This window comes from Dromiciops gliroides, chromosome 3 (assembly GCF_019393635.1).
Source record: "Dromiciops gliroides isolate mDroGli1 chromosome 3, mDroGli1.pri, whole genome shotgun sequence".
Lineage (NCBI taxonomy): Eukaryota > Metazoa > Chordata > Mammalia > Microbiotheria > Microbiotheriidae > Dromiciops > Dromiciops gliroides.
In genome coordinates, this window is record NC_057863.1 from 261,124,416 (window position 1) to 261,138,007 (window position 13,592).

The window sequence follows — 13,592 nt, forward strand, 5'->3', positions numbered from 1 at the left end:
TAATGGTTCTTTTCCTGATTGTATCTTTATCTTCTTCAACCTTTGATACAATTCCCCTTTTTTGATGGCAACTTCAGTACATGACTTTAATTTTAGATACTTATATACATTTAGTTAATTAACAATCAATCGAAGTCTAAGCCACTGCATACATAGATGTGTGTGTACACACACATAATATACATATATCACCTATACACACATATGTATATACATATACATGTACATATGCACCTATAACTATACTATACACACACACACATATATATATATATATATATACATATAAATTTAAAAATGTTTGGGGGTCTTCTTTTCTATAAGGAAATAAGTAAAACTTCTAAATTATCTTATATATCGAATCTTAGAAATTATTGTCATAATTTTATATTATTGACTTCATTAATTTTTATAACACAGCTATAATTGAACATTGTAACACAAACTATAGCAAGTAGTGTTAATGGTAAATAAACTGTACTCTACTCTTTCACTGTTGTCTACAACAACCAGAATTACAATGAAGAGTATTCACTGGCCCTAAGAGGTTTAACAGTAAACATCACTCTGAAATGATGCTTCATTGCACTGGTGTCTACTTTTCTTGATATGAATCAAAGTTTTCTACCTCATCCATGTGTTTTGTCTCTTCTACTTCTTTTCTTTCAAGCAACAACTTTTCCAACAAATAGCTTATTTGACGAAAGAAAGTTATTCTCTGGGAAATTTCCCTTAAATTCAGTTATTAAACTACCTTTCTCATGTAGTCTACTGTAAATTGGCACGCCTTCATTCAACACACATTTGATCTCTCTCTGTTTGACGATCTAACCTGGATAAGAAGTGATGACTAGGGGCAGCTAGGTGGTGCAATGGATAGAGCACCGGCCCTGGATTCAGGAGGACCTGAGTTCAAATCTGGCCTCAGACACTTAACACTAGCTGTGTGGCCCTGGGCAAGTCACTTAACCCCAATTGCCTCACCAAAAAAAAAAAAAAAAAGATCCAATATAAGAAGTGATGACTGCAGTTCTATTTTCAAGAATTGATATTGCTTTCTGAAAGTCATCCAGTGCTTCAAGCAACTACATAATCACTACACATTATAAGTTCCATAACTCATTATGTAAATAAAGCATTGTCCTGATCCAAAACAATAGTATCTTCAAGGTCTAGTCCTGTCTCTTGATCACCTTCACCATGGAATGAGAGCCTGGAGGATGGCAATGTGCTTGTACTAGAGTGGTAGTAGTGTCGGAGAAGGGAAGGGGCCTTATTCGAGAGATGTTGCAAAGGTGGAAAAAATAGTATATTAAAATATGAAAAAAATATGAATTGGGGAACACCTTTGTTAAATCTCTTTTCTTTGCATCAGAAAGGACTTCATAATCTTGAGAAATATGCATGAACATTTCTTCTTTATTTCCATGCTTAAGGAAAGTTTCTTATATACACACAGATAGAGGTATTTTGTCACAAATGAACACAGGGGTGTGCTGGTAAATGATTTACAAGGTGGTTTGGGGAGGGAGGAGAATGTAAGTACATTCAATTTTAATAGGCATTATTAACACTTAAAAGGTGGTAAACTCGTGGTGGGAGGGAGGGAGTAGAAGAAAGGAAGGGAGGAGTTCTTCACATAGACTTCTTTTTTTTTTTTTTGCAGGCAATGGGGGTTAAGTGACTTGCCCAGGGTCACACAGCTAGTAAGTGTCAAGTGTCTGAGGCCAGATTTGAACTGAGGTACTCCTAAATCCAGGGCCGGTGCTTTAACCACTGTGCCATCTAGCTGGCCCTCACATAGACTTCTTACTTACAAATATAACCATTCCTCCCTAGCCTTCTTCAAATGCTCTTCCTCTAGTCTTAAATGAGGATTTCTTAAAGGAATTGTCTAAGACCTTTTCTCCTCTCTCCTATCATTTGTACTTACTGTGTAAACTATTTCAATAGCCTCTGAATTGCTCTTACAGTCTACTTGCCCTCCAATTTATCCTCTATACTACTACATCATATCGTGACCATGTTATTATTCCATATTTTGTTTTTAGGATTGTAGCCACAGTGTTCCTAAGAGGAAGGGGAATAGGAAATAATTTCTTTTGGGGCAATATTTAAAATAACCATCTGATGACTTTTTTTTTTTGGCAGGGCAATGGGGGTTAAGTGACTTGCCCAGGGTCACACAGCTAGTAAGTGTCAAGTGTCTGAGGGCGCATTTGAACTCAGGTCCTCCTGAATCCAGGGCCAGTGCTCTTTCCGCTGCACCACCTAGCCACCCCTCCATCTGATGACTTTCTGCAAAAGATTTTAGGAATGGGGAAAAAATATCTCTAAAGACCTCCTTTCCTCCTTCTGTCTTATTAGGACAGATCAATCATGATCAGAATAGTAGTTTCACTTTTCTATCACTTAGTGCCCATCTGTCCCTCAGCAGCAGAGGATGAGCTATAGAATTTAGAGTTGAAAGCAATCATAAAAGCAATCTAAAGACAATCCAACCCAGCACTATAATTTTACAAAAGGAAAAGAAAATAGGCCCAGAAAGTTTCGTGACTTGCTCCATGTTACTTGTCCCAGGTAAGTAAATAAGTCAGAATTTGAACCCAGGTCTTCTGATTCTAAACCCAGTACTCTTTCCATTACTGTTAAAGGGATGGGGGCAGGGGTGATAGAATGAAATGGTCCCAAAGGTGTTTCTCTTAAAATTTTTTAAATGTGCTGTTAAAATTTTAGTGTGTATATCATTTACTCCCTTTTCCCAAGACTAGGGATAGCTTGACAACAAAGTGGAAATTGAATATTTTTCAATATCTAAACTTGCCCAGTAAGTTCATCTAAATGAACCAACATTTTTGCGAGATTTATGTGCATTTTAGCTTCTGCTCCCCTTGCCCCCAATCAAGTCATCGAATGCTTATTGATCATTGCTCTATTTCCTATGGAGAATACAAAGAAATTTGATACATTGACCCAATCTCTATGCTTCCTACACTCTCATAAAACCAAATTATTGTATAAACACAATACTCACACATGGCTTAAAACAATTGAACTAACTCAAGCATTCTATTCAATGACATGGAATGCCAGAATATGATCCAGAAGAGTATGAAGAAAATGCATGGTGAGGAACTCCAATAGCTGTGCTATGCTCCTGAATATGTTATAATCACAGAAAACTTATCTAATCCGAGCCATTTATTTTACACTTGTGTCAGAGGCTTCCTCCTTATAAAAAAAACCTGACACACTTTGAGAAACCCCACTTCTCTGCCTTATTGATCTCACCCAAATCCAAAAGCTTCAGTGTCTGATGTCAAGGATAATCACTGGTTCACCCTATCACACTGCCTGATAAACATCCATTTTAATTTTATTTACATTTTAATGGATACAGGGCATACATCTGAGCCCCAGGAAAGGACATATGAGGGAACACATTGTCTACATTAGAGAAAGAACTGATAATTAAAATTATATATAGGATGATTCTATGTATGTGCATGCATACACATTTTTGCATTTGATAGCTATCTTTAGAATGGGGAGGAGGGAAGAAAAGAAAAAAATACATGAAATTATTTATTGAAAAGGAATAACAAGTTATAGATAATAGATTTGCAGTTTCATGTTGTGGAAATGCTTCTTTTATTCCTTAAATTAAAAATAAATAATTAAAAATTTTTAAAAGAGAGTAGCAGTACTCATCAGTGGGGGACTCTTTCTCAGAGACCTGTTTCATCTCTCTGACGATCCCAGCTAAGGCTCCATAAGCAGGCAGGTTGGGTTTCTTCCTTCACAATGGAGTTCCTTCTCATGGCTCTTTTATATGACTGAGCAGCATTCCTCATTTAGGTAACTTTCTTTCTTTTTTCTTTTATTTGTGATATGTAATTATATTTTATACATATATCAAACATAGATATAATATACACAGACACATATATGACATATACAATGTTAATTTTCTACATTATTACATTTATATATACTTAGACATGTTCTAAAACATGTAATTTAGTATTTTAATTCCTTAAATAACTGTTTTATAAGTAACAAATACATATCAATTAATATAAATAATTTATATGACAAGTTTGTTTAAATATAATTACTATAAAAATAATACCTAAATAACTCATAAATACACAACATATATATGTATGTGTGTATGCATGTATAAATACATATATACCTCCCGTACCCTTCCCAGCATACCCCTCCCCCACCTTTCCAGATTAAATATTTTTATTTATATTTTCTATTTCCATCTCTATCTATCCCTTGCCCCCTCCCCTCCCATCTCCCTGAAGTGGTAAAGAATTTTATACGGGGTTATACATAAATGATGATGGAAAAATCACCATATTTGTCACTTAATGAAAGAATGTGAAAAATAGCATGCCCCAAACTGTTCCATCAATATTAGTTCTTTCCCTGGAGGTGGATAGTATGTTCCATCAATATTTCTTTGGGATTGACTTGGATCATTGCATTACTGATAATAGTCAAGTCATTCACAGTTCTTCATCAAACAATATTGCTGTCTCTGTGTAGGTATTATCTTGGTTCTGCTTACTTCGCAATACATCATTTCATACATGTCTTTCCAAGCTTTTTTGATGCTATTATTTTTTTCAAATAATTTATATAGTATTGGGATTAATTGTTCTTTAAAAGTTTGGTAGAAGTTCACTTGTGGACCCATCTGGTCCTAGAGATTTTTTAACTCATTCAACTTCTCTTTCAAAAACTCACATGCTATACCACTTGGCATATACATGTTAAGTATTGATATGACTTCGTTGTCCATGGCATCCCTCAGCAAAATATAGTTTCCCTCCCCATTTCCCCCAACTAGATCCATTTTTGCCTCTGTTCTGTCTGAAATTATAATTGCTACCCCTGCTTTCCTTGCTTCGGCTAAAGCATAATAGATCCCTCTCCAACTCTCTATATTCACCCTGCGTGTATCTCTCCATGCTATTTTTCATTTGCTCATCCTTCCCATTCTGACCCTGTACTCTCTCCTTTCCCACAACTGCCTTACCTATGATCACTGCCTTCCCCAATGTCCCCTCCCCCATATCAGTTCCCCCTCCCCCCTCCATTATTACCATCCCTATCTGAACTTCCCTATAGGGTAAGGTAGATTTCTATATCAAACTGAGTGTATTTGTTGTTCCCTCTCTGTGCCAACTTTGATGAGAGTGAGGTTTAATCTTTGTCCATGTCCCATATCTTCCCCTCAATTATGACAATCAATCAATCGATCAGTTAGTTTGTTTGTTTTTATATGCCTCTTTGTGTATGTGTGTGTTCACCCAATTCAGTTTTTCCATTCCTACTAATTCCATTCAATTTCTTTTTAGCCCTCTATTTTATTTTCTATGGTGTTATATCATCAATGACACCTTATGATCATACCCTCTGTCTACATATACTCTTTCTATTCATTCTTATATTACATTTTTTAGACTTACAAATATTCATACCTTAAATATTACCTTATGACCATAAGCTCTTTACATATACTCCTAATTGCATTAAAATTACTTTTACAATAATGTTCTTGAGAATTACAAATATTATTTTATCATACAGAACTAGAAATAGTGTCACCTTATTAAATTTCTTACAGCTTTTCTTTCTTGTTTCTTTTTTTACCTTTTTATGTTTCACTTGAACCATATACTTATGTTTCCCTTGAATCTTTTATTTGGAAGTCAAATTTCCCATTTAACTCTGGCCTTTTACTAAAAAAAAAATGCTTTAAATCCTCTATTTCATTAAATATCCATTTTTTCCCTGAAAGATTATACTCAATTTTGCTGGGTATGTAATTTTTGGTTGTAAAGCTAACTCCTTTGCCTTCTGGTATATTATATTCTAAGCCCTGCAATTCTTTAATATGGAAATTGCCAAGTCCTGTGTAATTCTGACTGTCACTCCATGGTATATGAATTGTTTCTTTTTGGTTGCTTGTAATACCTTTTCTTTGAGCTGTGAGTTTTGAAATTTGGCTATGATATTCCTGGGAGTTTTCATTTGGGGATCTCTTTTAGGTGGTGATCAGTGGATTCTTTCAATATCTATTTTGCCATCTGGTTCTAATATTTCAGGGCAATTTTCCTTGATAATTTCTTGAAATATATTGTCCATTTTTTGGTCATATCTTTCAGGTAGTCCAATAATTATTAAATTATTTTTTCTGGATCTATTCTCTAGGTCAGTTTCCTTTTTTATGAGAAATTTTACATTTTCTCCTATTTTTTTGGCTTTTCTGATTTTGTTTTACTGAATCTCAGTGTCTTATAGAGTTGCTAGTTTCCATTTGTTCAATTTTAAGTTTTAAAGAATTATTTTCTTAATTTACTTTTTGTAATTACTTTTCCATTTGGCCATCTGTTCCTTAGGGGATTATTTTCCTCAGTAATTTTTTGTATTTTCATATTATTATTTTGTATTTATTTTTCATGGTTCTGCTGCATGACTTCCAGTCTTTCCTCGAACTCCCTAATTAGATTTCAAAGTCCTTTTTAAGCTCTTCCAGGAATTAATTTAGGGCCTGAGACCAATTTGTACTTTTCTTTGAAGGTTCACCTGTAGTCATTTTGTTACTACCTTCCTCTATATTTGTGTCTTGAGATTTCCTTTTATTGAAGTAGCTATCAATAGTCAAACTTTTTTCATTGTTTTTTTTTTACTCATTTTGTGTCAGCCGGGCCGGAGGAGTGATCCCATTGATCTTCAGGTCCTGTGGTGGCAACCTGTTGTTGGGTTGATATGGTAACCTGTTACTCTGTTAACAAGCCCTTGAATAGTAACTTTGTTGCAATCTGCTAAATCCCTGGGGCTGGATTTGCTCTGGAAATTGTCTACTGGGAAGTCACAGGGGTGGGAATCTGTTGCTGACCTGCTTGGGTGGGGTTTCACTACTGTCCAGAAGGCTCAGAGGTCTGTTGTAGGCCTCTGCTGTGAGCCCAGAAGTTGTTTATGTTGCTACTGCTCCTGGACCTCACTTCCCTCACACCCACATAAGACAGACCTTTCCTGTCAGGCTGGTAGATTATTTCCCTGTTCCTTGGTGAGTTCAGAGGCAGTTATATGTTGGTTTAGAGGTGAAATATGGGAGAGTTGCACTGTGTTGCTTCCTCACTAAGCCATCTTGACTCAGAACCCAGGGGTAACTTTCACATCCAACCACTCTCAATAGGTGTCCTCATCTGCTGTTCCCTGTGACTGTCATCTGTTTCTCTGCTTCTTGTGCCCTCCTTGTCTCCTAACAGTTGGTGTTTATAAGCATTTACTTCTCAGTATTGCTTGGAAAGGACCTCAGAAGTCATCTGGTTCAACTCAATCATCTTAATAGGTGGGGGAACTAAGGTTCTGAGAGGTTAAGTGACTTTTCCAAAGTCATCCATGTTTCCAAAGTCATTCATCTCATCCAAACGAGATTCTCTGATATAATGTATAGCACTTTTCACAATTTCATACTGCCTTTCTGCTCCCTGGAACTATTTACAATCCTCCATTTCTGCTATTCTTTTCAGGTATTAATACAACTTGCTTCATTTCCCAGGGAAACAACTCTAATAACTGCCCTGTCAGGAAAGAGTGTTCTGGGCATGATTCTATGTCACATCTCCAGCCCACAGGGTCCATGTTGCTGTACAGCCTTCTTTTGTATATTGGAGTTGAAGTGACTTGTCTAAGGTCATGTTTTGGTTTTTTGGGTTTTGTTTTTTTGTTTTTTTGCAGGGCAATGGGGGGTTAAGTGACTTGCCCAGGGTCACACAGCTAGTATCAAGTGTCTGAAGCCGGATTTGAACTCAGGTACTCCTGAATCCAGGGCCAGTGCTTCAGTCATTGCACCACCTAGCTGCCCCCCCTGTCTAAGGTCATGTTATCTAGCAACATATCAGGAACTAGATCTCAGGTCACCGGTGTCCCAATCCAGTACTCCTCTCTACAACACTATCTCAAACAGTAATTTTTGTTGTCATTCAGAGAATACTCTACCCAGTTTAGAAGTCATAGAAATAATGAGTATTGTATTTTGTGCTTGTTCTAGGCAGATTTTTTGACAGGAACTTAAAGAGAAGGTATACTGGGTATCAAAATTTTTTAATTCTCTCATAACAGCAGAAATATGAAAGAAATTCAAATGAACTAGTATTACATATTTGTTAGGGAATAAATTCACCTACTCATCAGTCTGAATCCTTATCTTATCTTCCCAATTATCACATACTAACTCAACAGAAAATAACACCAACTTGCACTTGTTATTCAATATTGTATCCTCCATTTTAGCACATTAATGGAGTTTTGGATCAGGAAGAATATTAAATTGTCTTTTCAGATTAACATGTAATAATGAGGTGGAGCTCGAATACACAGAAAAAGCCCCTCCCAAGATAAACATCCTGAATTATTGAGCAAACCCAGGAGTATAAATGAGGCTCTTATGTGTTTTTTTCATATTTCTGAAGATTTGGGGTTTTAAAAGATTGCAGATTGCAATGGATCTCAAAGGTCTCTGCTTTGTGGCATTTGCCCTGATGTTAGGTTTCTCCAGTACAGTTGGTGAATATGTTGGCTTATGTGAGTATATCCTTTCATTTTCTGTGGTATAGTGAAGACAGGAATAGAATTGGGAAGAGTTACAAGGAACAAGGCAGGTAGGGAATCAAAACAAAGGAAGTAAGCAGGGAGGGGGTGTGCTATATTTTTTAAGTACAATAAGAAAATTAAGTTGATTCTTAATTCAAAAGTTAGGTTAGTAGAAAAGAATTTGAGAGACAGTTGTTTTTTAATGACAAACTTTTTTTCTTTTGAGAAAATTTTGGAACAGTGAAATCAGAGAAAATTGTATTGCCAAACAAACATTTTCACCTGTTATAAATGAGAGAGTTTTGGACATTGAATTATGAAAAGATATGCATAGTCAAAAAATGTGGAATGACTGAAAATGTTTCAGCAAAACAAGTCAGTGTGAGGTTTTGTTTGTTAGATATATGAAAAAACAATCCAGATTGCTATAGGTTGCAGCACAGATTAATATACAAGACAGTATTTTATACATAATTGATATTTTTTAATGCTTACATGAGAAAAACAAGAGGATGAATAACAGCCCTGTCTAGAAACTTATAGTTAAGAGCAACCCATCAAACACTTTTAGTGCTTAACTTATAAAAACCCATGATCCTTAAAGATTTCTTTTTGTTTTTCATTTACATTGAAAAAGTGTAGTATCTTAAAGGCCTGTTTGATGGAAGCAATATGACATCATAATTTGAATTTAGGATGAGGTTGGGTACAAATTTCCCCAAAGAAAGGGAAAATGCTTCCTAGGAAATTTAACTCAATTTTTATTTGAAACAGCTGCTAATCAATGTGCCGTCCCATCCAGTGAAAGAGTAGACTGTGGGTACCCTGAAGTCACTCCAGAGCAATGCAATAACAGAGGATGTTGCTTTGATTCCAGCATCCCTGAAGTACCCTGGTGCTTCAAACCTCTCCAAGAAGCAGGTAACTATTTTTTTTTTTTGGTGAGGCAATTGGGGTTAAGTGACTTGCCCAGGGTCACACAGCTAGTAAGTGTCAAATGTCTGAGGCCAGATTTGAACTCAGGTCCTCCTGAATCCAGGGCCAATGCTCTATCCACTGTGCCACCTAGCTGCCCCTAGCAGGTAACTATTAATGGGAAATTGTTTATTAAACACTTACTAGATTGGAAACATTATGTTAAGTGCTGGGAATACAAATGAAAAATGTAGCTATGTTGTGCTGAAGAAGCTCACATTCCAATTAGTAGAGAAATGAACAAAGGAAAGATCAGCTTCATGGCAGATGGAAAGGCAAAGAAGTGCTTAGGATCCAGTAAAGCAAAGTGGCAGAGCAGATAATAAGGCCTCATAGACATTGTAGGGTAAAAGAGGCCAGACAATCTCTGACTAATGAATTGTGGTAGTTAGGCTATGGACTGAAGTGGATTAGGGGTGGGAGGTAGGGGCATCATTAGCTAGGTCTAATATCCTTAGGATAGGAGAGAAGGTTTTATCTGTTAAAATACCAATGAGAAAGTATAGATTTTTTGATTTGGACTCATTCCTGAGCAAGACTCTGTCCTATATCGTCCCTAACAAATAGTCTATAAGCCTTCCTTTGAAAAGCTCCATAAATAGAGAATATAGTTTATATACTATTTCAATTTGGGGTAGCTCTAATTGGACCTTCTTCTCAGTTGAGACCCAAATATTAGGGAACTTGAGATCAAGTGCCACACTCTCTCATTAACCTGATCATATTCCATATATTCCATCCTAGGAAGTTTTAAGTCAAGCATTCATCTTCCTTTCCTTTTTTTATAACTATATTGTGCTTTAAAGGTACATTTTTTAAAAAAACATTCTTCAGGTGGACATATTGCCTTATTAGATGCTCTGAATCGTAAATGAAAGATTCAGAGATTTCTAAATGTGAACTATACCTTAATGATCTTCTAGTTCAATGCTCCCACTTTACAGACAAAAAAAAATTATGGCTTAGAAAAGTCAAATGACTTGTCTGACCACAGGTAGTGACAAAGTCAGGAATTAGTATTTAGATTCTATATGTACAGTGCTCATTTCATTGGAAAATTCTGGGATGTTCTCACTTTCATAATCAGATCCATACTTAATTATTTACTTTTTTTTTTGGAGGGGCAATGAGGTTTAAGTGACTTGCCCAGGGTCACACAGCTAGTATGTGTCAAGTACCTGAGGTCGGATTTGAACTCGGGTCCTCCTGAATCCAGGGCCAGTGCTTTATCCATAGCTCCACCTAGCTGCCCCCTATTTATTTACTTATAAAATTGATCTTGAGGAGAACTTTGATATATTGCTAAATAGATGCTACAATTCAACATTTCTTTTTGTAAAGATAAAAATGACATGTATTAATATACCATTTTGTATTTACAATGTCTTGCTGCACATCTTATTTCAAACTCACAACTACCTGGAAAAATAAATATTATTGGTATTATTGTTCCATTCCACAGATGAGGAAATTGAAGCTCAAAGAGAAAGAAATTTGACTTAAAGAGCTAGTAAATGCTAAAACAGAGATTAAACCTCCATAGCTCTTGGCACTAAACAATATTATCTTCCATAACCTAAAGTAAGTCAGTTATTTTCTCAAGGTGCCCAAACCCCTCTGCAAGCTATCATCATTCCTTATACTTTACAGCAGAGGTAGTTGCATCCTGGGAATTAGTATATGATAGAGCTCCTTGCAAACATGGCATTATTCTTTCTGGGTCAGTCAAAAGTGCTAGGACATGTGTTATTTTCTAACTTCCCCTAGGTATAGTATGAACCAGATGGTTGATAAATCAGGCAAATTATAAACTTGTAATGAATTAATACTCAATTTATTATCTGCCCCTGTTGCTTTCCTATCAAAAATGAAAAGTTGCCTTTATATCTATTTGTTGTTTCTTCCAATATAAATGGGGGAACATGACTGGTGGTGAATCAAGCTGTCAAGCCAGCAAATCCTAATGATAAAGGATAGGAAAAGTGATAATTGAAGTGAACTGGGGGCAGGGGAGCATCCTCTCTTTCATTTAGATTGCTAGCCCTTCTTGAAGAACCCCTTTGTCCTTTATTCAGTGGATACAATTATGTTTCAGATATTAATTTCATATCTCACCTAAGATTAACTATTATTATCATCATTCTTATTTTTATCATCAACCATCTGCCATCTGTTGCCTTGCTTAGTTATCTTATCTTGCTAAATGAGTATCCTTGAAGGTTTTTAAATTGGTTTTATTCCAAGGTAGTGAATATTACAGTTCTCAAATAACATATGAAGACAAAAAAATCCCTACTATTGTGCTTATCATTAAAATGACTCTGAAAGTTTTCTTTGGTTCCTGACAAGCTTGAAGCATGGTAAGAAGATAGTCATAATACCACTGGTTTTACTTATTCAATTTTTTTTTATTTTTAGTATGTCCATTTTAATATGAAGATGTCTTCTCCTGGATATCATCAGACAAAACCAGTAACCCAATCTTTCTACCTTGCACAATGTTTGCATGTGATTATTGTATTCTCTAATATAATATTAGCTTTTTGATCCAGGGAATTTTAGTTTGAAAGGTTTATGGTGAATTTGTGAATAGTATGAAAGAATAAAAACTGCATACTTAGCATACAGACAATCGTTTATTATTTAAAGGCTTCCTTTCTTAAAAAGCAACTGTAGTCTTTTACTCAGATTTTTAAAGAAGAGGTTGTGGGGATTGTGTGATTGTGTTTTTTAACAGAATGCTACCACTGGAGCTTGATGACAAAGATGCAATCTGTTTTTTTTCTTTCTTCTTTTTTTTGGCCTTTAATTCTTGTTTTCATGTCTAAATGTGCATTTAATATAGATTTTAATTTTGTGTATGGGATGTAAAATCCTTTTTGGAAGCATAAAGCAATATAAATATGTAAATCATAATAATGACATAGGCCATTAAATATCACAGTATATGAAGAGAAACTTTTCACAACCATATACTTCACTTATATGTTTAAGAAAATAGTCATTAACCTAAGTTGATTGTTTACAGTTGGTAAAGGCATTAAGAATGTAATTCAGTGTTTTAGTTTTCAAAATTATAATTGCCAATATATTTATGTATGCATAAATGTACATACCTTCCTATATAGTATATATTCACACCTGTAATTATAATATATATGCAATATCATACATGTTATATATATGGAGGAGGACAAGAAAATAGACAGCCTCCTGAACTAGTAACCTGGCTGAATTTTTCCAAAGTTAATTAAGTGGTTATGAAACATTGTTAGATGTCCCTCACTTATAGTAAAAAAATGAAATTATATAATTATAATTGATTGAATAAGGAGTTATTGTCCTGTATACTCATGAAGTCTGAGTAACTTCTTAGATTTACCCATTTTCTAGGCCCTAAATTTTAATCATTCAAAGAAATTATTAGAATTCAGAGAAATAAATGTATATTGAATTATTTTAATTCCAGATATTACTCTTGCTAAGAATTGTGTTCAAGAATAAAAAAATAAGATTCTAATGGAAAATTTCATGTTAAATATATCTCACTTGAACATATTTAAAGTTATAAAAAAAGCTGCTAAATGTGTATGTTACAACGTACTTTTATCACTTTTGAACCTTATGAGGTAAACCTATAATAACGAGGTAAACAATTTTAATAAATCTCCCATAACACTGAACTATTCCTCCATTCCATGAATTGGGGACCTACAGCAAATTAGGGCAGTGCCAGCCAGGTGCACATACAGTGAGGATTTTCTGTGCTCTGAGGTTGTTATGGTGACAGTGAAAGCCTAGGGAGAAGCCTCCAAATTGGGCTCCGGTGATACTTCTTATTGGGTCAACTTCCTGGTCACTGTGATTCAAAGAGACAAAGAAATAGATCATAGTGCTTCAAGGTGGCATCCTCTCTGGCCACCTACAGCTCATGGGGCTTGCTTTATCCTCCCCTTCACACAAATGCCCTGGCCTTCCTCACCTTTCCAGCCAGGCAT

At 35.3% G+C, this 13,592-nt stretch overlaps 1 protein-coding gene and 1 pseudogene across 1 annotated transcript; one reads left to right on the top strand and one right to left on the bottom strand.

The window, feature by feature from the left end:
- Positions 1-595: 595 nt before the first annotated feature.
- LOC122747434 lies at positions 596-8,314 on the bottom strand (annotated as a pseudogene).
- A 214-nt stretch (positions 8,315-8,528) lies between these two features.
- On the top strand, positions 8,529-12,352 carry TFF3 (trefoil factor 3). The gene is made up of 3 exons (XM_043993455.1): positions 8,529-8,610; positions 9,394-9,560; positions 12,332-12,352. The coding sequence occupies exons 1-3, from the start codon at positions 8,529-8,531 to the stop codon at positions 12,350-12,352; spliced, it is 270 nt and encodes an 89-aa protein (XP_043849390.1).
- Positions 12,353-13,592: the final 1,240 nt, after the last annotated feature.